Source organism: Danio rerio, chromosome 8 (assembly GCF_052040795.2).
Source record: "Danio rerio strain M-AB ecotype USA chromosome 8, GRCz13ab, whole genome shotgun sequence".
NCBI lineage: Eukaryota > Metazoa > Chordata > Actinopteri > Cypriniformes > Danionidae > Danio > Danio rerio.
In genome coordinates, this window is record NC_141028.1 from 5,965,001 (window position 1) to 5,987,500 (window position 22,500).

At 34.7% G+C, this 22,500-nt stretch overlaps 2 protein-coding genes across 2 annotated transcripts in view; both read right to left on the reverse strand.

Moving 5' to 3' along the window:
* The window catches only part of cux2b (cut-like homeobox 2b), a 338,324-nt gene extending 317,444 nt beyond the window's left edge, over positions 1–20,880 (reverse strand). The window contains exon 1 of the mRNA XM_087264087.2: positions 20,806–20,880. Within this exon, the coding sequence (XP_087120213.1) occupies positions 20,806–20,868 (63 nt within the window). The 5' untranslated portion in view covers positions 20,869–20,880. The remainder of the gene's footprint in view (positions 1–20,805) is intronic.
* The window catches only part of rad9b (RAD9 checkpoint clamp component B), a 122,917-nt gene continuing 121,222 nt past the window's right edge, over positions 20,806–22,500 (reverse strand). Inside the window, exon 13 of the mRNA XM_087263604.1 lies at positions 20,806–21,695. The gene's annotated coding sequence lies outside the window, so the exon portion shown is untranslated. The remainder of the gene's footprint in view (positions 21,696–22,500) is intronic.

Sequence of the window (22,500 nt, forward strand, 5' to 3'; positions counted from 1 at the left end):
AATAGCTTTGTACTGGAGGAAAGTGGAAAGGCCATCTATTGCACAGTGGATCAATAACATGTCCTTCTGTTTAGCTATGGGAAAGATTTTTAAATATGTTAAAAGGCAAGCTTACGGCTTTTGAGAGAACGTGGACACCCTTTATAGATCTTCAAATTCAGATTTTCTCAGGCGATTATGACACGTTTTTTTTTAGAGTTGTTAGCAATATTGTCTTAATTAATTGAATTTTGAATGCTTTAATCTATTAACATAGTTGCATTATGCCATTCCTTCTGGAAAGGACTTCAGCGGTAATAGTCTTCATTTCCAGCTTGATAATGATCCACTAATTGCAGTGAAATCCTATTTGGAGAAAGAAAACAGCTGATGAAGCAGACAGTCATGAAATGGCCTCCATGGGGTACAGACCCGAATATTATTAAGGCTGTATGCGATCGCCTGGACACAAAAATAAAGATGAGATACTCTAAAGGCTGATTTATACTTCTGTGTCAAGCGCACTCGTATGCTACGGCGCTGACGCATAGCTCTACGCCGTGGCCGTCGCTGACGTGCACCTCTCAAAAAATGTAGATACACGTCGCAACGACGCATAGTGCAAGCTCTGTGATTGGTCGGCTTGGTAGCGCTGACGAGTCTGGGCGGGACCGAGAGCGGCGCGAGCGGCCAGAGCCCAATGGAGCGATTGTTTACAAGTGTGGAGTCCCGTGAAGGAGCTCCTGATGGAAAGTTTTGTTTTGTGTTTACCTCATAGTTAAAGTTGTTGCACGTCCGCCGGTTCCTGCCTCAAAATGAGCGAGTTTGAGCCACTTGTACATCCTGGAAGCGTTCAGAAAGAACAAAACACAGGCGAAGAAACTCAACACAGAGACACATTAACAGCTCACTGCCAACTAGCGTTTTGGAAGTGTTAATGCAGACCAACAGAGACAGTGCGCAGAAGTATAAATGCACAGCTACGCGCATTGCATGCGCCATTGGTTACGCCGGTCACTTGACGCAGAAGTATAAACCAGGCTTAAACCAGGAGTGTCCAAACTCAGTCCTGGAGGGCCGTTGTCCAGCATAGCTTAGCTCCAACTAGAGCTGCACAATTAATCATAAAAAGATCGCGATCTCAATTCGACCCGCTAGACGATCCTAATCCAGCATTTCTACGATTCGGCCAATCATATTTTCAAGTTCAGGAGAGAAGCAACGGTGGCCGCACAAGTCTTCACATTGTTTTACATATGTTGTTCAGCAACATGGACACCAACAAATGGTGTTGAAAGAGCCACATGCTGTATTTATAAGGTATAATTCACCTCAAAAATTTAATTTCTGTCTTCATGTAATGCATACCCGTCAACCCTCCTGTTTTTTCCGGGATTCTCCTGTATTTTACAGTTCTATTCCGCTATCATCCCGTAAAGGTATTTTCCCGTACTTCTCCTGTATTTTCAGTGTTTCTCTGAAGGGTGGCAAGAAACATTAAAGAGCCGATCCTCCCTATGGGCAACCCATACCGCCGAACCACCAGGGGCCGCCTCTTGCTTTTAAATGCGATTCTGTTCTGTGCTTTCGCTTTGTTTAGGCACAAAAACACTTTAGCTGTGTCCCAAATGGCACACTATACACTATGCACTATGTACTTATGCACTTACACACTCAACAGGATAGTATATGTATGTAGTGTTGTCCCAAATGGCACACTAATGTTTTTTTACTAAGCGGAAATTCAAACCGTTTCCCTAATGACGTTTGACGGTTGCCAGATCAGTGAAATAACAACAGAATTATCAAATAATACCTGCCGTGAGAATATCCGTATTCACCATCAGGAGGCGCTATAATCACTCTCGTAGGAGAATTTTGCTTTCACCATCCAAAATAAATAAAGTTATTCAACATGTGCGCCCGATAGCTCCGCCCCTTCTGCTACGCGAGCAAATCTGCGATCGTTGAGTGCGTGAAGTGTCCATCATTACACACTTCATTTTAGCGGCTGAAGGAAGGCACCATCCGGGTAATTAAAGTGCACTTATTATTGTTAGAGTTTTCAGTGTGAATGCGCTACTTACACTATTTATACTACAAAATGGCGTAGAATAGTGCATAAGTATGCGATTTGAGACGCAGCTTTTGAAATAAATATTAAAAAAAGTGCGATTCCCCTTCCTTTTCATTACAGTTGTCGTCACCCCTCCTATGCAATCCTCAAAACAGTCATATAATGGTGCTTGACTGTCAGCTGATTTCCCAGTGATAGGTTGCAGCTGGAAGGGCATCCACTGCGTAAAAAACGTACTGGATAAAGCCTGATTTATACTTCTGCGTCAAGTGACCGGCGTAACCCACGGCACAGGCAACGCGCGTAGCTGTGCATTTATACTTCTGCGCGCTGTCTCTGTTGGTCTGCATTAACACTTCCGAAACGCTAGTGGGCAGTGAGGTGTAAATGTTCCTCTGTGTCAAGTTTCTTCTCTGCTTTTTTGGTTTTCCTGAACACTTCCGGGATGTACAAGTGGCTCAAACTCACTCATTTTGAGGCAGGAACCGGAGGACGTGCAAAACTTTAACTATGAGGTGAACACAAAATAAAACTTTCCATCCGGAGCTCCTTCACGGGACTCCACACTTGTAAACAATCGCTCGCGCCACTCGTCAGCGCTACCAAGCCGACCAATCACAGAGCTTACGCTACGCGTCGTTGCGACGTGTAGTTACATTTTTTGAGAGGTGCACGTCAGTGACGGCGATGGCCACGGCGAAGGGCTATGCGTCAGCGCCGTAGCATACGCCGACGTTTGACGCAGAAGTATAAATCAGCCTTAAGTTGCCGGTTCATTCCGCTCTGGCGACCCCGGGTTAATAAAGGACTAAGCTGACAAGAAAATAAATGAATGACTGTCAGCTGACGCGCTCCATAGTGATAAACAGACACTGTTTCCCAAACGGATTCTGTACACGCGATTTGAAGCGGATCGAAAGTCTGCCGTTTGGGTGCTTGTTTGAACAGACATACACAGTAGACATATACAGTACACATAATAATTAATAATAATATCTAAAGACGTACATTTGAAAGGCATTGGTCAAGCATTGCAAAAGTTAGTACACGCCATATCAGTACACACCGCATCTCCGCACATTATAAACTGGGGCAGGAGAAAGTTTTGAAAACACACCAAAACTGCATTTCAGCGAAAACGTGACTTGAAAGACAAACTGGAACGCAACCAGATTACGACACAGAAATCAAACTGTTAAATTGCAGATTTCATCAGCTTCCATATTGGTCACCGAAGCTGTGGGACAAAAGAGGACGGTGTGTTTGCACAGGGATCTTGTTATCCTGCTCCCTATTGGTCAGATGTGTCCTAAAAGAGACTAGCGGGGACCTTTTGGCCTGTCCTTTCCATGAGCGCCCACGGAAATGCCATCTGGCTGGTGTGAATTATTACCACGGCAACGGCCATGTGACCTGAGCCCAGTGGAAACCAAGGTCACCAAAACCTGTAGCCCGTGCATTTCTGTGTCATCTCTTTTATGAGGTTAGAAGAGCCCGCCGTCCGTTCTTACGAGGACATGTCCTATCGCTTAGGAAACACATTCAATGAGAAACATCAGTCGCTTTCAGCTCTGGTTTGCTTTATAACGCCGCAAACAAGGTCATTATCATTTACGAGAGATTAAAAAATATATTAATAAAACACATATATAAGCTTGTGTGCAATATTAATGAGATATTGTGAAAAAATCAGATTTTATTTCATCTTTAATTGAAATAAATGTATATATATTTGAAAATTAATTTAAAAACAAGTCATATTGCATATAATTGTTATAATTAATTAATCCTGAATTGAAATAAGAGTAATGAGTACACAAAACTTTTTTCTTTGCATGAATAACATAAGGATGCCACATTTTCAGACATGCTTATATATAAATTTTTAGACAACACAATTACATTCAATAAAGGCATTTAATAGCAATAGGTGATGCTCATATACTAATTTGAACATTTTAGTGAGCGAATTTCATCACAAACCACTGAAAACTCACTTTTAGTTAAAGTCAGAATTATTAGCCCCCTTCAAATTTTTTTTTCTTCTTTTTTAAATATTTTCCGAATAATGAGCAAGGAAATTTTTACAGTATGTCTGACAATATTTTTTCTTTTGGAAAAAGTCTTATTTGTTTTATTTCGGCTAGAATAAAAGCAGTTTTAAATTTTTTAAACACCATTTAAGGGACACAATTATTAGCCGCTTTAAGCTATTTTTTTTTCTCGATAATCTACAGAACAAACCATCATTATACAATAACTTGCCTAATTACCCTAACCTGCCTAGTTAACCTAATTAACCTAGTTAAGCCTTTAAATGTCACTTTAAGCTGTATGGAAGTATCTTGAAAAATATCTAGTCAAATATTATTAACTGTCATCATAGCAAAGATAAAATAAATCAGTTATTAGAAATGACTTAAAACTATTATGTTTAGAAATGTGTTTAAAAAAATCTTCTCTCCGTTAAAAAGAAATTGGGTAAAAAATAAACAAGCGGTCTAATAATTCAGGGGGGCTAATAATTCTGACTTCAACTGTATATTAAGACAAGATTATGACAAATATTCCCTCTTATGAAGAATTCCAAACGAGAAGCTAAACAAATGTAAGATTTGTTTTAAAAGTTTGTCTTTTCTTGCATAAAATAACAAAAATATGCCACATTTTCAGATATTCTTTTATTATAGACATTACAAATTAATCATTAACTTCAAAAGAAACCAATATGTGACGCTAATATACTAATTTGACCATTTCAGTGAGCGAATATCACCATAAACCACCAAAATCCCACATTGCTATAACTAATATCAACAAGACAATGCCAAATATTCCCTCTAATGAAGAATTCCAAACGAAAAGCAAACCAAATGTAATATTTGTTTTAAAAGTTTGTCTTTTCTTACATAAAATAACAAAAATAAACATAAATAATCTAAAAATAACATTTTCTGATATTCTTATATTATTGACAACACAAATTAATCATTAACTTTAATTGAAACCAATATGTGACGCTAATATACTAATTTGACCATTTCAGTGAGCGAATATCACCATAAACCACTGCAAAAACCTCATCTCTATGACTTATATCAAGACAAGACGATGGCAAATATTCCCTCTTAAGAAGAATTCCCAACGAGACTCCAAACACAAGACTCGCTCATGAGGGAATACGACTGAAACACCTCTGAGGATTAATGGCAATGCAGGAACTGCTGTATGAAATGATGTAATTTGAGAGCAACCAAAGCGACAGCCATAAGCCACAGACCCCAGCGAAAACATCATCTGACACGGCCAGATGCTCCGCTACAGACCAACACAGACAAAGAGGGTCATAAATCAACTGTCAGACGCAGACCCCCCCTCTCCTACTAAACTTATTCGTCCAATGGTCAATACAAGCACTTCATTCAGGGGGGTCTCGCTAAAGACGAATAATAATAATAATAATAAAACATCTTCCAGGAAGAAGCATTAATACACCTCAGGTTTTAGATGCAATAAATGTGCCCAAACACAAGACACAACGTATTTGTTTTAAAAGCTTGTCTTTTTTGAATAAAATAACAAACAGATGCCACATTTTCAGACATTATTATATGTTTGTTGGACAACACAATACAGTTTAATCATTTAACTTCAAAAGAAACCAATATGTGACGCTAATATACTAATTTGACCATTTCAGTGAGCGAATATCACCTTAAACCACCAAATGCCCACATTGCTATAACTAATATCAACAAGACGATGCCAAAAATCCCCTTTAATGAAGAATTTCAAACGAGAAGCAAAAAATATATAGTATTTGTTTTAAAAGTTTGTCTTTTCTTGCATAAAATAACAAAAATATGCCACATTTTCAGATATTCTTATATTATTGACAACACAAATTAATCATTAACTTTAATTGAAACCAAAATGTGGTGCTATACTAATTTGAGCATTTGAGTGAGCGAATCTCATCACAAACCACTAAAAACCCACTTATATTAAGACAAGACGATGGCAAATATTCCCTCTTATGAAGAATTCCAAACTAGAAGCAAATAAATTTTAATATATTTTTTAAAGTTTGTCTTTTCTTGCATAAAAAACAAAAATATGCCACATTTTCAGATATTCTTATATTATAGACAACACAAATTAATCATTAACTTTAAATGAAACCAAAATGTGACGCTAATATACTAATTTGACCATTTCAGCAAGCGAATATCACCATAAATCACCAAATGCTCACATTGCTATAACTAATATCAACAAGACGATGCCAAATATTCCCTCCAATGAAGAATTCCAAACAATAAGCAAACCAAATGTAACGTTTGTTTTAAAAGTTTGTCTTTTCTTGCATAAAATAACAAAAACATGCCACATTTTCTGATTTTCCTATATTATTGACAACACAAATTAACCATTAACTTTAAATGAAACCAAAATGTGACGTTAATATACTAATTTGAACATTTCAGTGAACGAATCTCACCACAAACCACTGAAAACCCACTTATATTAAGACAAGACTATGGCAAATATTCCCTCTTATGAAGAATCCCCCCACTAATAAACTTATTCGTCCAATGATCAACACAAGCACTCCATTCAAGAGGGTCTCGCCAAAGATGAATGATACAATTAAAAATAAAACATCTTCCCAGAAGAAGCATTAATACACCTCAGGTTTTAGATGCAATAAATGTGCCCAAACACAAGACACAACGTAATTGTTTTAAAAGCTTGTCTTTTCTTGCATAAAATAACAAAAATACGCCACATTTTCAGATATTCTTATATTATAGACAACACAAATTAATCATTAACTTTAAATGAAACCAATATGTGACACTAATATAATAATTTGAACATTTGAGTGAGCGAATCTCACCACAAACCACTGAAAACCCACTTATATTAAGACAAGACGATGGCAAATATTCCCTTTTATGAAGAATTCCAAACTAGAAGCAAATAAAATGTAATATTTTTTTAAAGTTTGTCTTTTCTTGCATAAAAAACAAAAATACGCCACATTTTCAGATATTCTTTTATTATTGACAACACAAATTAATCATTAACTTTAAATGAAACCAATATGTGACGCTAATATACTAATTCGACCATTTCAGTGAGTGAATATCACCATAAACCACCAAATGCCCACATTGCTATAACTAATATCAACAAGATAATGCCAAATATTCCCTCTTATGAAGAATTCCAAACGAAAAGCAAACAAAATGTAACGTTTGTTTTAAAAGTTTGTCTTTTCTTGTATAAAATAACAAAAACATGCTACATTTTCTGATTTTCTTATATTATAGACGACACAAATTAATCATTAACTTTAAATGAAACCAAAATGTGACGTTAATATACTAATTTGACCATTTCAGTGAACGAATCTCACCACAAACCACTGAAAACCCACTTATATTAAGACAAGACGATGGCAAATATTCCCTCTTATGAAGAATTCCAATCTAGAAGCAAATTAAATGTAAACATTTTTTAAAGCTTGTCTTTTCTTGCATAAAAAACAAAAATACGCCACATTTTCAGATATTCTTTTATTATTGAAAACACAAATTAATCATTAACTTTAAATGAAACCAATATGTGACGCTAATATACTAATTTGACCATTTCAGTGAGTGAATATTACCATAAACCACCAAATGCTCACATTGCTATAACTAATATCAACAAGACGATGCCAAATATTCCCTCTTATGAAGAATTCCAAACGAAAAGCAAACCAAATGTAACGTTTGTTTTAAAAGTTTGTCTTTTCTTGCATAAAATAACAAAAATACGCCACATTTTCTGATATTCTTATATTATAGACGACACAAATTAATCATTAACTTTAAATTAAACCAATATGTGACGCTAATATACTAATTTGAACATTTCAGAGAGCGAATCTCATCACAAACCACTGAAAACCCACTCAAATCAAGACAAGACTATGGCAAATATTCCCTCTTATGAAGAATCCCCCCACTAATAAACTTATTCATCCAATGATCAACACAAGCACTCCATTCAAGAGGGTCTCGCCAAAGACGAATGATAAAATTAAAAAAATAAAACATCTTGAAGCACTGTTACACCTCAGGTTTTAACTGCACTAAAGGTGGCGCAGAATGTGTTTTTCCCTCATCTGCCTCGCTCATCCTGATCTGTGGATCTCAATGGAGTCCAAGTTCAAGAGTGGGTGAGGGGCCCTCGGGGGACACGGCGTCCCGCAGGGGCCACAAGGGAGAATAACAAAGACTATCACAGCGTGCAATAACCAGCGTCTGACTAGATTCATAAATGAGTTAACAGCGATGTCTCGTAAATATTTTAAAAACTTCACATGTCCCAAAACGTGAATGTGCTCCTTAATTTAACTAGATTTAAAGGGACACGCTGTAAAATTTTTGGTAAATTAGCAGTTTTCCATATTTTGTGATTCATGTATTTTTTTCGTTTAATTGATATTATTATTATTATTAGTAGTAGTAGTAGTAGTAGTATTAATATAAAGATTAATATTAATATTAATGTTAATGTTAATAATAATAATAATAATAATAATGAACAGTGTGAGGGAGTCAATGGCTGCATCCGAAACCGCATACTTCCATACTGTATAGTACGCTAAAATCAGTATGCGAGCCGAGTAGTACGTCCGAATTCATAGAATTCGAAAATCAGTATGCTGCGCTATCCCCTGATGCCCCGCGAGCGAATTCATGAATGGGAGCAAAGAGCTTAGAATGACCAAGAGGCGACACTCGTGTAATTTGGGAAACAACCACTAGAGGGCGTGGCGGCCATTTTGGAATTAAAACTCCAATAGAACAACAGCATATTATAAGTCTGTAAAATAAACTGTTAGAAGTGCTGATGATTGTGATAATAAAAGTGTTGTATTGTCGTCTTTTAGGTTGTATCTCAGCTTTAATACGCTTTTTAAATAGGTAAATAAAAAACAAAGCAGCTGCTTGCCATTGCAAAAGTAATGAGATCTAATGGACGGCCGATCACTTTCACTCCAAAATGGCGGAATCAAGGGCTGTTGCTGAGCGCTGCTGTTGCAATGGAACGTTCTATTGAGTGTCACCTCTTGGTCATTCTAAGCTCTTTGATGGGAGTAAAGCGACGCAATTGACGCAGGTAGGTCACGTGACCGTGACAAAATGACGGACGTAGTACGTCCGAATTCCATTCATACTTTTCACGTTCATACTGTATAGAACATACTTTTCTAACGGCCGAGTAGTACGTTTAAATTCAAATGCAGTACCTACTGAGTAGTAGGCGGTTTCGGACGCAGCCAATGTTTCTGATGGCAGGTGGCAGGGAGTACTTCTGCTTTTGAATTGCATTATGGGAGCTTGATCTTTCTTCCAACAACTTTTAACCATGAAAAGTTTAAAAAGTTACTTTTATAAACATTTTTTACTAGTTTAAAGTGATATATTATTGAGTTGGTGTTGTATACTACGCTACAGAAACCTTGTAATAAACTGGCAGCACATTTTCAGTTATTTTACACTTATTTCTCTATATATTATTTCTCATACATTATATTATCCTTAACTAGTAAATCAAAGTCACTTTGTTAAACTGTAGAGTTGAATTTTCAACATCAAAAGTCGACAAAGAAGAGATAAAGACAAAGAAAAACTAATATACGGCAGTCAAGTTAAGAGACTGCGTACATGGATACTTATGACGTGCTAACCTTAAAAGTAACCACTGTTAACGTAAAGCTTTTGAGAAAGTGTGGATGCTTTAATTTTATGTTCATTAATCAAATTTTCTACCTATCACATATGAGACTCTGCATTGTTCAAATTACACTAAACTGCATTGATTAGACTGTTGCCAGACCACTACACTACCTGACAAGTGTTGTCTGTGATTTCTGTTGTAAGAGCAACAAATAACAACTTGACTTAGTTGATCATTTGGAAAAGTGATGAATCATCTGTTGAACTGCAGTCCAATCATCACAAATACTGCAGAAGACCTACTGGAACCCACATGGACTCAAGATTCTCACAGAAATCAGTCAAGTTTGGTGAAAAAAAATCATGGTTTGGGGTTACATTTAGTATGAGGGTGTGTGAGAGATCTGCAGAGTGGACGGCAACATTGACAGCCTGATCATTACATTACAAACCACAGGAGAGGGCAAATTCTTCAGCAGGATAGCGCTCCTTCAAAGTCAGGCCTTACTGTGCTTATTAAATATTCAAAATCAAGGCATGATCATATTTTGTTTTGGTCATAAAAATGTAATCTAGAGGCCTTTGCCTTTCATATAAGCCATCTCTGATACCAAATGATCCACTAGAAGTCGAGTTATTATTTGTTGTTTCTAAAACTTGGATTAGCGACAAGACTTTTGTCAGGTAGTTGTTAGGAGATGTTTGATCATTTTTGCAGTCTGAATTAATATAATGTATAAGACATAATATAGAGAGACAAAATTATGTAAAATAACTTGTTCTGGCAGTTTACTATAAGGTTTTTGTAGCGTAACATACAACACCAACCCAAACAATATATCATCAAACATATTTTATGTACAGTATTTTAGCATATAAAATACTACAGACGATACAAAGTCAATGGCTCTGTTTTATAGCATTCACTGAAAAGAAAGTCAGGTTCACAATCGATTTGTGTTGGGAAAACATGAAGGAATTAAGTTAACAAAATTAAGTGGATTAAATAGAAAACAATTAATTAGTCCCCCCAAAAACACTTAGGAATTGTGTTCAGTTTACTCATTTTACTTTATACACTCTCCGTATTTTGTGTTCCACAAGTTTTTCCATCTATTTAATTGCATTATGGTTGATCACTGCTCTATATAAAGAAAAAAGTCTGTAAAATAACAGAAAAAGTGCTTACAGTTTATTACAAGTTTTCTGTAGCGTAATATACAACACAAACCCACACAATATATCACTGCAAACTATTAGAAATGTCAATAAAAGTCCCCTTTTCAAACTTTTCAAGGTTCAAAGTTGTTAAAGGAAAGATCAAGCTCCCATAATGCAATTCCAAAAAATAAATAAACAGGGAAAAAATAAAAACATGAATCACAAAATATGTAAAACTGTTAATATACAGATATTTTTACAGTGTAGTTTGAACAAGCAGCACAAATCTCTGTTTTCTGAGAGCATGTTTTCTTTTGACTGTATGTTTTCTTTAACGAACTCTCACTATTAAATTAACAGTGTTTTCAAGACTTTAAACTTCATGCAAGCTGAAAATAATAATAATAATCCACTGAATTTCATGCTTACAGCTTTGATTCTGTTGCATCATGAAGTAAAATAAGTTTCTAAACAAACGTTTCGTGAGAACACATGGACATTTCATGACTAACCAACTAGGGGTCTTACACATATCCAATCAACACATTTTAGCACAGTCTGGAAAATGCAAGAGTTGCTGGGTGCCACACAATCGATTTGTGTTACGAAAACATGAAGGAATTAAGTTAACTTATTAGTTTTTACAAAATTAAGTGGATTTAACAGAAAACAATTAAGTTGCCCCCCACCGCCCCCTCGAAAAAGCTCAAGAGTTGTGTTGTTTCAGCTCATTTTACTTTAGTTCATTCACTCTCTGTATTTTGTGTTCCACAAATTTTTCCATTTATTTAATTGCATTATGGGATGTTGATCACTACTCTATATAGAGAAATAAGTCTGTAAAATGTGCTTACAGTTTATTACAAGGTTTCTGTAGCGTAATATACAACACTAACCTACACAATATATCACTGCAAACTATTATAAATGTCAATAAAAGTCTCATTTTCAAACTTTGCAAGGTCAATAAGTTGTTAAAGGAAAGATCAAGCTCCCATAATGCAATTAAACAGCATAAAAAACCTGAATCACAAAATATGTAAAACTGCTAATATACAGATATTTTTACAGTGTAGTTTGAACAAGCAGCACAAATCTCTGTTTTTTTGACTGCATGTTTTCTTCAACTAAACCTCACTATTCACTTTTACAGTGTTTGCAAGACTTTAGACTTCATGCAAGCTGATAATAATAATAATAATAATATTAATAATAATAATCCACTGAATTTCATGCTTACAGCTTTGATTCTGTTGCATCATAAGGCAAAATAATGTTCTGACGAACATTTCAAGAGAAAACATGGACATTTCATGACTAACCAACTAGGGGTCTTACACATATCCAATCAACACATTTTAGCACAGTCTGGAAAATGCAAGAGTTGCTGGGTGCCACACAATCCATTTGTGTTGGGAAAACATGAAGGAATTAAGTTAACTTATTAGTTTTTACAAAATTAAGTGGATTTAACAGAAAACAATTAAGTCCCCCCCCCCCTCCGCCCCCTCGAAAAAGCTCAAGAGTTGTGTTGTTTCAGCTCATTTTACTTTATACACTCTCCGTATTTTGTCTTCCACAAATTTTTCCATTTATTTAATTGCATTATGGGATGTTGATCACTACTCTATATAGAGAAATAAGTCTGTAAAATGTGCTTACAGTTTATTACAAGGTTTCTGTAGCGTAATATACAACACTAACCTACACAATATATCACTGCAAACTATTATAAATGTCAATAAAAGTCTCTTTTTTAAACTTTTCAAGGTCAAAAAGTTGTTAAAGGAAAGATCAAGCTCCCATAATGCAATTAAACAGCATAAAAAACCTGAATCACAAAATACGTAAAACTGCTAATATACAGATATTTTTACAGTGTAGTTTGAACAAGCAGCACAAATCTCTGTTTTTTTGACTGCATGTTTTCTTCAACTAAACCTCACTATTCACTTTTACAGTGTTTGCAAGACTTTAGATTTCATGCAAGCTGATAATAATAATAATAATATTAATAATAATAATCCACTGAATTTCATGCTTATAGCTTTGATTCTGTTGCATCATAAGGTTCTGACGAACATTTCATGAGAAAACATGGACATTTCATGACTAACCAACTAGGGGTCTTACACATATCCAATCAACACATTTTAGCACAGTCTGGAAAATGCAAGAGTTGCTGGGTGCCACACAATACATTTGTGTTGGAAAGGAATTAAGTTAACTTATTAGTTTTTACAAAATTAAGTGGATTAAACAGAAAACAATTAAGTTGTCCCCACAAAAACATTTAAGAGTTGTGTTGTTTCAGCTCATTTTACTTTATACACTCTCCGTATTTTGTGTCCAACAAGTTTTTCCATTTATTTAATTGCATTATGGGATGTTGATCACTGCTCTAAATAGAGAAATAAGACTGCGAAATGGCAAAAAAGTGCTTACAGTTTATTACAAGGTTTCTGTAGCGTAACATACAACACTAACTCACACAATATATCACTGCAAACAATTAGAAATGTCAATAAAAGTCCCTTTTTCAAACTTTTCAAGGTTCAAAGTTGTTGAAAGAAAGATCAAGCTCCCATAATGCAATTCAAAAACAGAAAAAAACAGGGAAAAAATTAAAACATGAATCACAAAATATGTAAAACTGCTAATTTACAGATATTTTTACAGTGTAGTTTGAACAAGCAGCACAAATCTCTGTTTTTTGAATGCATGTTTTCTTCAACTAAACCTCACAACTCACTTTTACAGCGACTTTAGACTTCATGCAAGTTGATAATAATCCAGTGAATTGTATGCCTACAGCTTTGATTCTACTTTGATAAGTTTCTGACGAACATTTCGTGAGAAAACATGAACATTTCATGACTAACTAACTAGGGGGTCTTACACAAATTCAATCAACACATTTTAGCACAGTCTGGAAAATGCAAGAGTTGCATATAAAATGGGAACCAAATAACAAGCACAACCATTAACACAATAGTTCACCCCAAAAAATGCTTGTAAATTAAACCCAAGACAATATATTCTGAGAAAAGCAGTAGTAGAAGCACAAATAAAACACTAGAGAAGTCAATGGCTCTTTTTTACAGCATTCCTCAGTATATCCTCCAGAAAAAATCAACTCAAACAGGTTTAGAACGAGTGACGTTTATATGAGAGTTTTTATTTCTCTCCCTTTAAAATGAAATGACACATATTGGAAGCACCCTCATGAAAACGTTTGCTTTCTCACATGCATTCTACAAACCTAAAAATCACATGCTAGATGTGGGAACTGGCCACGAAAGGTTCAAAAACGCAATCTTCTTTCGCTTCCACCCACATGCGAGTCTGTGTTTTGGAAATGAAAGATGCTGTGGAAGCGTTTGGTGGCTGCATTCACGTCGCATTAAATATGACTTGAACTGTCAGCGGCTGCAGGTGAGCACATCAATAACCTGAACCAGGTGTGACCTAGACTAACTCCTGAAACAAAGAAAAACTCGGATGTGCAAATGTGTGCGATTCGTATATTGAGCCGAGAGGATTCATGAGAAATAACACAAGGCTGCGGCTGCGCTGCGTCCGCTGTAGTCAAACAGACTTTTTAGCGATTGATTCATAATGACAGATGGATTTAGACTGGTTAACTCGAAGCAGATTAAACAATGACAACTAAAAGACTTGTATGAATGCACACTGAAAGAAATCTGTCATTTGAAATAGGACTTTTTTTTTAAAACAGACTGGCACAGTGGCTCAATGGTTAGCCTCGCAGCAAAAAGGTCACTGGTTTGAGTCTGATTTCTGTGAGGAGCTTGCATGTTCTTTCCCTGTTGGCGTGGGCTTCACCATGGTCCAAATACATGCGATATAGGTGCATAGTGTATGAGTGTGTGGGTTAATGTGAGACTGTATGGGGGTTTCCCAGTACAGGGTTGCGGCTGGCAGGGCATCCGCTGTGTATGTACATATACTAGAACAGTTTGTGGTTTATTTCACTGTGCCGACCCTTGATAAATAAGGGACTAAACCGAAGGAAAGTGAATGAATGAATGAATTTTTTAAACAAAAGCCTCTGCTATACCATAATAAGACAACCCCGACTCCTCCACGTAGCCAAAAAATATAGATTTTTGCTGCTTGTTCAAACTATTTATTTAAAAGGAGTTGAAACAACAAACCTTGATGTTTTTAAGGAACAACTTAATTGTTTTATGTTCAATCCACTTATATTTGTTAAGCTAACTTAATCGATTTGTGTTGGGACGACATGAAAGTATTGTGTGAAACCCAGCATTTTTTACATTGCATTAAAAATGTTTAATATTTACCCTGTAGAAAACGCTCCATACAATTCCTTTATGTTGTCCCAGCACAAATCGATTAAGTTATCTTATTTGTTTTTACTAATTTAGTGGATTGAACATAAAACAATTGAGTTGTCCCTCAAAAAACATTTTGAATAGTGCTGTTTCATTCATTCATTCATTTTCTTTTCGGCTTAGTCCCGTTATTAATCTGGGGTCGCCACAGCGGAATGAACCGCCTGTTTCAACTCATTGTAATTAAGTAGTTTAAACAAGTTTAAAAGTCCCTTTTTGAGCGTAGATAAGCAATTAATCAATGTGCTTCTCAGTCTTGAATCTTAATAGTGCTGCACAGAATATCAAAAGATTTATCGTTATCACGATATTGGTGAGTTTATGCAATATCAGTGTCACAGGAGAGTGCAATCATTTAAATATATTTTAGAGCCCACACATTTGTGTGTTGCATCATGTATAGATTGTTTATCCAAATCTGGCCAATCAGATGTGGTCTTTACGATCTTCATCCCGCCTCTCCAGTATAGTGTTGTTAGCTGAACCTAAAAATAAACACTAATGCTGGGAGACAATAGAGAAGAAAACTGACAACAGCCAAGAAGAATCAGAATTTCCACCAAGGTTATTAGTCATTCGTGGTATTTTAAAGTCTGAAGGTTTACACCTAATTTAATATAATATATATATATATATATATATATATATATATATATATATATATATATATATATATATATATATATATATATATATATTTATATATATATATATATATATATATATATATATATATATATATATATATATTTATATATATATATATATATATATATATATATATATATATATATATATTTATATATATATATATATATATATATATATATATATATATATATATATATATTAAATATATATATATATATATGTATATATATATATATATATTAAATATATATATATATATATATATATATATATATATATATATATTAAATATATATATATATATATATATATATATATATATATATATATATATATATTTATATATATATATATATATATATATATATATATATATATATATATATATATATATATATATATATATATATATATATATATATATATATATATATATATATATTGTTTTGTTTTTTTTGTTTTTTTGTTTTTGTTTTTTAATTACTTAGCTCAGAAAAATATAAGTTGCCTGTTTATTTTGTACACTAAAAAAAAATTCTGGGTTCCACACAATTGCTTCATGTTGTCCCAACAGAATTGTATTTTATTTTTTTACAAATTAAGTGGATTGAACAAAACAATTAAGTTGTCCCTCAAAAAAGCATTTAAAATTGTGCGATTTCAACTCATTTTAAACAAGTCGTTTAAAGGAGTATCAAAAGTCAGTTTTTGTGTGTAGATGAGCAATAAATCAATCAATGTGTTTCTTAGTCTAGAATCTTAATAGTGCTGCACAATAATTGAAAAATCTATCCTTATCACGATAATACTACAGTACACGCAAAATCGATATCGCAAAGAAAGTGTGATAAATAAATATATTATGTGTCACGCATTTGAGGGCTGCTTGCATAGATGGTTTATCTAAATCTGACCAATCAGATAAAGCCTTAACAATTTTCATCCCGCCCCTCTAGTATAGCGCTGTTAGCTAAACCTAGAGCTGAAAGTAAACACTAATGCTGGGAGACAAAAGAGAAGACAACTGACAACAGCCAAGAAGAATCAGATTTTCTGCTGAGGTTTTCAGTCATTCGTGATGTGTGAAAGTCTAAATGTTTACACCTTGATATATAGATTATTTTTAATTTACTTTTCTCAGAAAAATATATGTTGTCTGTTTATTAAGTAGTACACTGTAAAAAAACGTTGTGCTGGGTTCCACACAATTTCTGTTGCATGCTGTCCCAACACAAATCAATTAGGTTAACTTAACAAATGTACTGTAAGTGGACTGAACATAAAACAATTAAGTTGCCCCTAAAAACATTTGGAATTGTGCTGCTTCAACTCATTTATATAAGTAGTTCAAACAAGTATCAAAAGTCCCTTTTAAGTGTAGATGAGCAATCAATCAGTGTGCTTCTCAGTCTTGAATCTTAATAGTGCTGCACAAAATATTGAAAAATGTATCTTTATCACAATAATACAGGTAGTACAGTATATGCAATATCGATATCGCAGAGAAATGCAATAAGTTAAATATATTTTTTGTACACTGTAAAAAAATGATATGATCAATTAGTCATGACAGCATGCCTTTAGTTCAAAGTAACTTGTTTAACTAAGTTGAGAATCAGAAAGAGCTTTATTGCTAGGTATGTTCACACATACGAGGAATTTATTTTCGTGACAGAGCTTCTACAATGCAACAGAAATACAGAGACAGGACAAAAAACAGATCTAAAAATAGAAGTAAGTAGTGAAATATACAAACTGACAAGTGTATGTAGAGCTATATTACTATATACAACACTACATGTGCAGCTGTTATGTGCAAATTGGCTTGTAAAGTGTGTTGTTAAATAAGTGTATAAAAAGTGTAGTGATGTTTGTTTCATAATTATTATCATTAAGTGTTCATGAAATGGATTGGAGGGAAGAAACTGTTTCTGTGTCGGCTGTTCTGGTGCTTTGTAGTTAATCATGTTCTAACTTAATTTGATAAGTTACGCAAGCTGTTTTAAGTCAGTTTAACATAATATAAGTTCAATGGACTCATACGGTTAATTTGATTCAGCTTAAAAATTTAAGGCAACTGGGATTTTTTAACAGTCTAGGTTGAATCTGACCAAACAGATGAGGCCTTTACTAGGTGCTGTTAGCTGAACCTAGAGCTGAAAGTAAACACTAATGCTGGGAGACAAAAGAGAAGACAACTGGCAACAGCCAATAAGAATCAGAGGTGTTCAGTCATTTGTGGTGTTTTAAAGTCTAAATGTTTATCCCTGGATGTCATTTATTTATTTATTTAGCTCAGAAAAATATATGTTGTCTGTTTATTTAGTACACTGTAAAAAAAAATATGCATGTTGTTCCAAAACAAATCGATTAAGTTAACTTAATTGTTTTTACAAATTTAAGTTCATTGAACATAAAGCGATTAAGTTGTCGCAAAAAAATATCAAGAATTGAGTTGATTAAGCTCATTTTAAATATGCACTTTGACCAAGTAGCAAAAATCCTTGAGTGTGTGATCATAACAAATAAATATTCCTTTAAAATGCTGAAAATAACATCTTGTGAGTTAGTTATATTGTAAGAATTATCAATCACAACACTCATCAACAAATATCGCATATATATATATATATATATATATATATATATATATATATATATATATATATATATATATATATATATATTTATCCCCACTATTGTGTAGTTCTACACCTTAACATTTCATCTCCTCAATCTGGTGACTCGTCCGAGCAGCTCTCTGATTTATCACCCCAGCAGAAATATTCTGAGCACAGTCCAGACAATAACCATCTGATATTTGTCCAGATGAGCTCTCCCTGAAAACATGTTTGCTCTGCCTGTCCATGAACAGGTTCACAGTTTGGATAACCTCAATATGGACCCGACGCGTGCTGTCGTCGCTCTGCATTCAGGATAAACTAAAAACATGAGAGAGACCCTCCAACAACAGCCTACATGAGGAGCCCTTCTTTGGAAAGGCTTGAATAACAATCGGCCACACACACACACACACACACACACACACACACACACACACACACACAGACAGATCTGATTCCTCTCCGGCTTGGCTTGGCATGCTCTTGTCATTTCTTATGTTACAGAACATCAATCATAAGGCTGAGTCTGTGCCCTTGCGCTGGCCGAGGCTGATTTACAAACATTAGCAGGGAATGCAATTACACAGTCCGAGAAGCGCGAGCAGTCAGCGAGCGTTCTGGTTTTGACGCGTCGGAAAGCGGTGTGAATGGAGCGTACATACTGGCTGGAATGAAACCGGAGCATAGTTATCATGTCCAGCAATATTAAACATGAACATATAAACAAGAGCAAGATTATATTTGGCAATTTACATATTCCAAAAATGACAGCCCTTTGTATTAACATGCCTATATTGTCGATATGCATTATCTATCTATTTGTGAATATAGGTTGATAATGCATATATATATATATATATATATATATATATATATATATATATATATATATATATATATATATATATATGTGTGTAAACAAATGTATACATACAAATGCATACATACACATCTATCTATCTATTTATCAATCTATTATCAATGTGTATACCTATACATTTACATAATACATATATAAATACAAAAGTATCTAAAAATATATGAAAATATATCTAATATATATGAAATGTCTACTAAATATTTTAAATGTATGACTGAAAACATTGTTATGAAACATAGAAAACAATCCTTTTTACACAAGATAGGGCAAAATCCAGCATATATTAGTACACTATTGTAATTAAAGTTTTTCAAAAACATATTGAAATCAATGTGAATACAGACATTACATTTTCAACATCCTGCCTTACATGTTTAACATTACAATGTTTAAGATTTCGCTCTCGGAGATTCCTATTTGACATTGACCCTGACGCCGTCTGTGAAAACAAAGTCGATACATGCTAGCACTGATTCGTCAAACCCACACAAACACCACGAGCCGGTTTACAACTTGACAAAAATGAAGTTTATCCCAACTGTACATCGAATGAGCACTTGGATATTAAGATACAACATATTGTTCCACTATTAATGATTACAACGTGCACAGCCTGCCAAGACCACATGCAGAGAATAACACAACAACATAGGAGTATATTCAAGTAAACACGCATACATTAACCTCGCATTCAATAACACCAGTATTCCCTATTAAGTCTTGCTGTAATAAATACAGACGTCAATATTAAAACCATAAACTTTCCAGTACAGAAACTCTGAAGGAATTGGTATCCGCGTCATAATTACACTAAAGCTCACTGATAAAGTCAAAACGCGAGAAACATATACACATAATCAACGTTAAATGGGGTAAAATACACGAGCTGTTTGTTTGATAAAGTCTGAGGTGAATCACAAACCGGCACTTTACAGCATGAGCCGCGCGCGCGCCGCCGTTCACTATTTCTATTAGAATAAAACACATTAGCCTGATAAAAAGTTAAAGTCCACAAGTCGGAGAGGCATTAAAAGTTTCCGTTTCCAGCAAAGCTGGTGGAATAAGCGTTAAAATAGCGTTGAATGTGATGTTAAAGCGCGTTAGTGTGCGCGAGGCTACTAGCGCTGCTCTTGCGCGCTCCTGATCAATGATTGAACCGAACAAAAGGCAGAAGAGGATCAATTACTAATAACTATCAATGCAACACCACCATCCCGTCCCTATAAAGTCGCCAAAACACAAAACGCACGAAATGCAAGGTGCACAACAGCATACGGCATCGCATCGTGTGAAAAAGGTGAGAAATAAGACCAACCTGAAGCCGCCGGAGATCAAATTTCTTCCAATATTGAAACATCGATCCCACATCGGCGGCCATCTTGAGCACAATATTCAAGAGCGGCTACAATAAATATATGGGCTGGATTCCCCCCGTTAAACAGCGTTGACGATTACACTCCACATGGGAAAAAAAATGTTAGGAAAATAACAGTTGTGGGAAACTAGATGGGACGCGCAGCGCGCCGGAGCCGGAGGATGCGATATGAACAAGAATATAGATGCATATATAGATGCATTAGTGCAGCTCCCGGGATTGCACTTGATTTTGGGTTTGGTAAAGTTATCAATACTGACGTAACGGGTTGATCAATAACGTCTGGGAAGTGGAAGGAGAACAACGAGCAGCCAATGCGCATCGCCAGATGTTTGATGCGTAAAACGCCGAAATCATTACATATCATTAATAAGAGCCATATATAATGAGATTTTGCAACTTTAGCTCAATAACGCGTTATGCATGCAAGAAATGCAGAGAAAGTGGCATGCGAATGGAATAAACACCAAACGCGTGAATGCGTAGTTAATTTATTTAGTGTCCTTGTAAATAATCAAGATTAAAGCTTGATTAAATAATGCTAAATTAAAAGCATAAAAGTGCTATTGAGCTATTCAAATATGTTAGCAGATCCCAACTGTGATATAACAAACAAAACAACTGCTAAACAGTATGCTCGAGAATGCGTAAAAGGTGCACGTCTAGTTAGTTTTTGTGTGAGATAAATAAAGAGATCCACGCCGCTGTAATGTGTGGAATTTCAACAAATGCCAGGAATGTTTGTTAGTTCTTTATCTTGAACACGCAGAGGTTGTTTGCTGAAGGTGTTTTCTCTTAAAGAAGCTCTAAATGTAAGCGCTCTTGCATTCCTAGACGGAAAATAAAAAGACATAAATGTTATGGGATTGTGCGATCAATGCATGATTTGAAATTCTGAATGGACAGCTGTGGTTAAACGCTAACACGTGCTCCCTCTTGTGGACTGTGCTGGACTGAGCAGAGAGCCTTTACAATAACCCATATTTTATGGCATCCCTAGGTGTTTATGTGCCGCACATATTGTCCAAATTGATCATTATTATATTCGTGTAGCTTACCTTATAATCTGACATCGCTAGCTGTAAATGTATTGTCCAAATTACATCTTTAAAAATGGGGTTTGGTCATTATAATATTGGTGTAAATGCTAAATATGACACACTTTTCTAAAATTAGTAGCTGTAAATGTACAGCACATATTGTCCAAATATCATCTTTAACAATGAGGTTTGATTATTGTAATATTGGCATAAATTACCTTAAATATTACCTACACTGGTTAAAAACTACACAAATTGGGGTTTTTTTTAACCCTACTGCTGGGTAAATATGGGGCAGAACACATCAGGGGTTAAATTAACTCAAGTATTTTGGTTATTATTTTTAACCCTATAAATTAGTTTTTTTTTTTTACCCAATAATTAGTTATTTTTCTTAAATATTAGGTTAATTTAATCCAAAAAATGCCTACGAAAGACCCAGCAATTGTGTTGTTTTGACTCGGCATCACTGAAGCATGATGGGGGATGTGCAGCTTTGATTACAGGTGTACAAAAGGTAGTAAAAAATTATTCAAATCAGAATGGTCTGACTAAGGGCTGAATCTCATTTTAATCATCTGAAAACGCAAGGAAT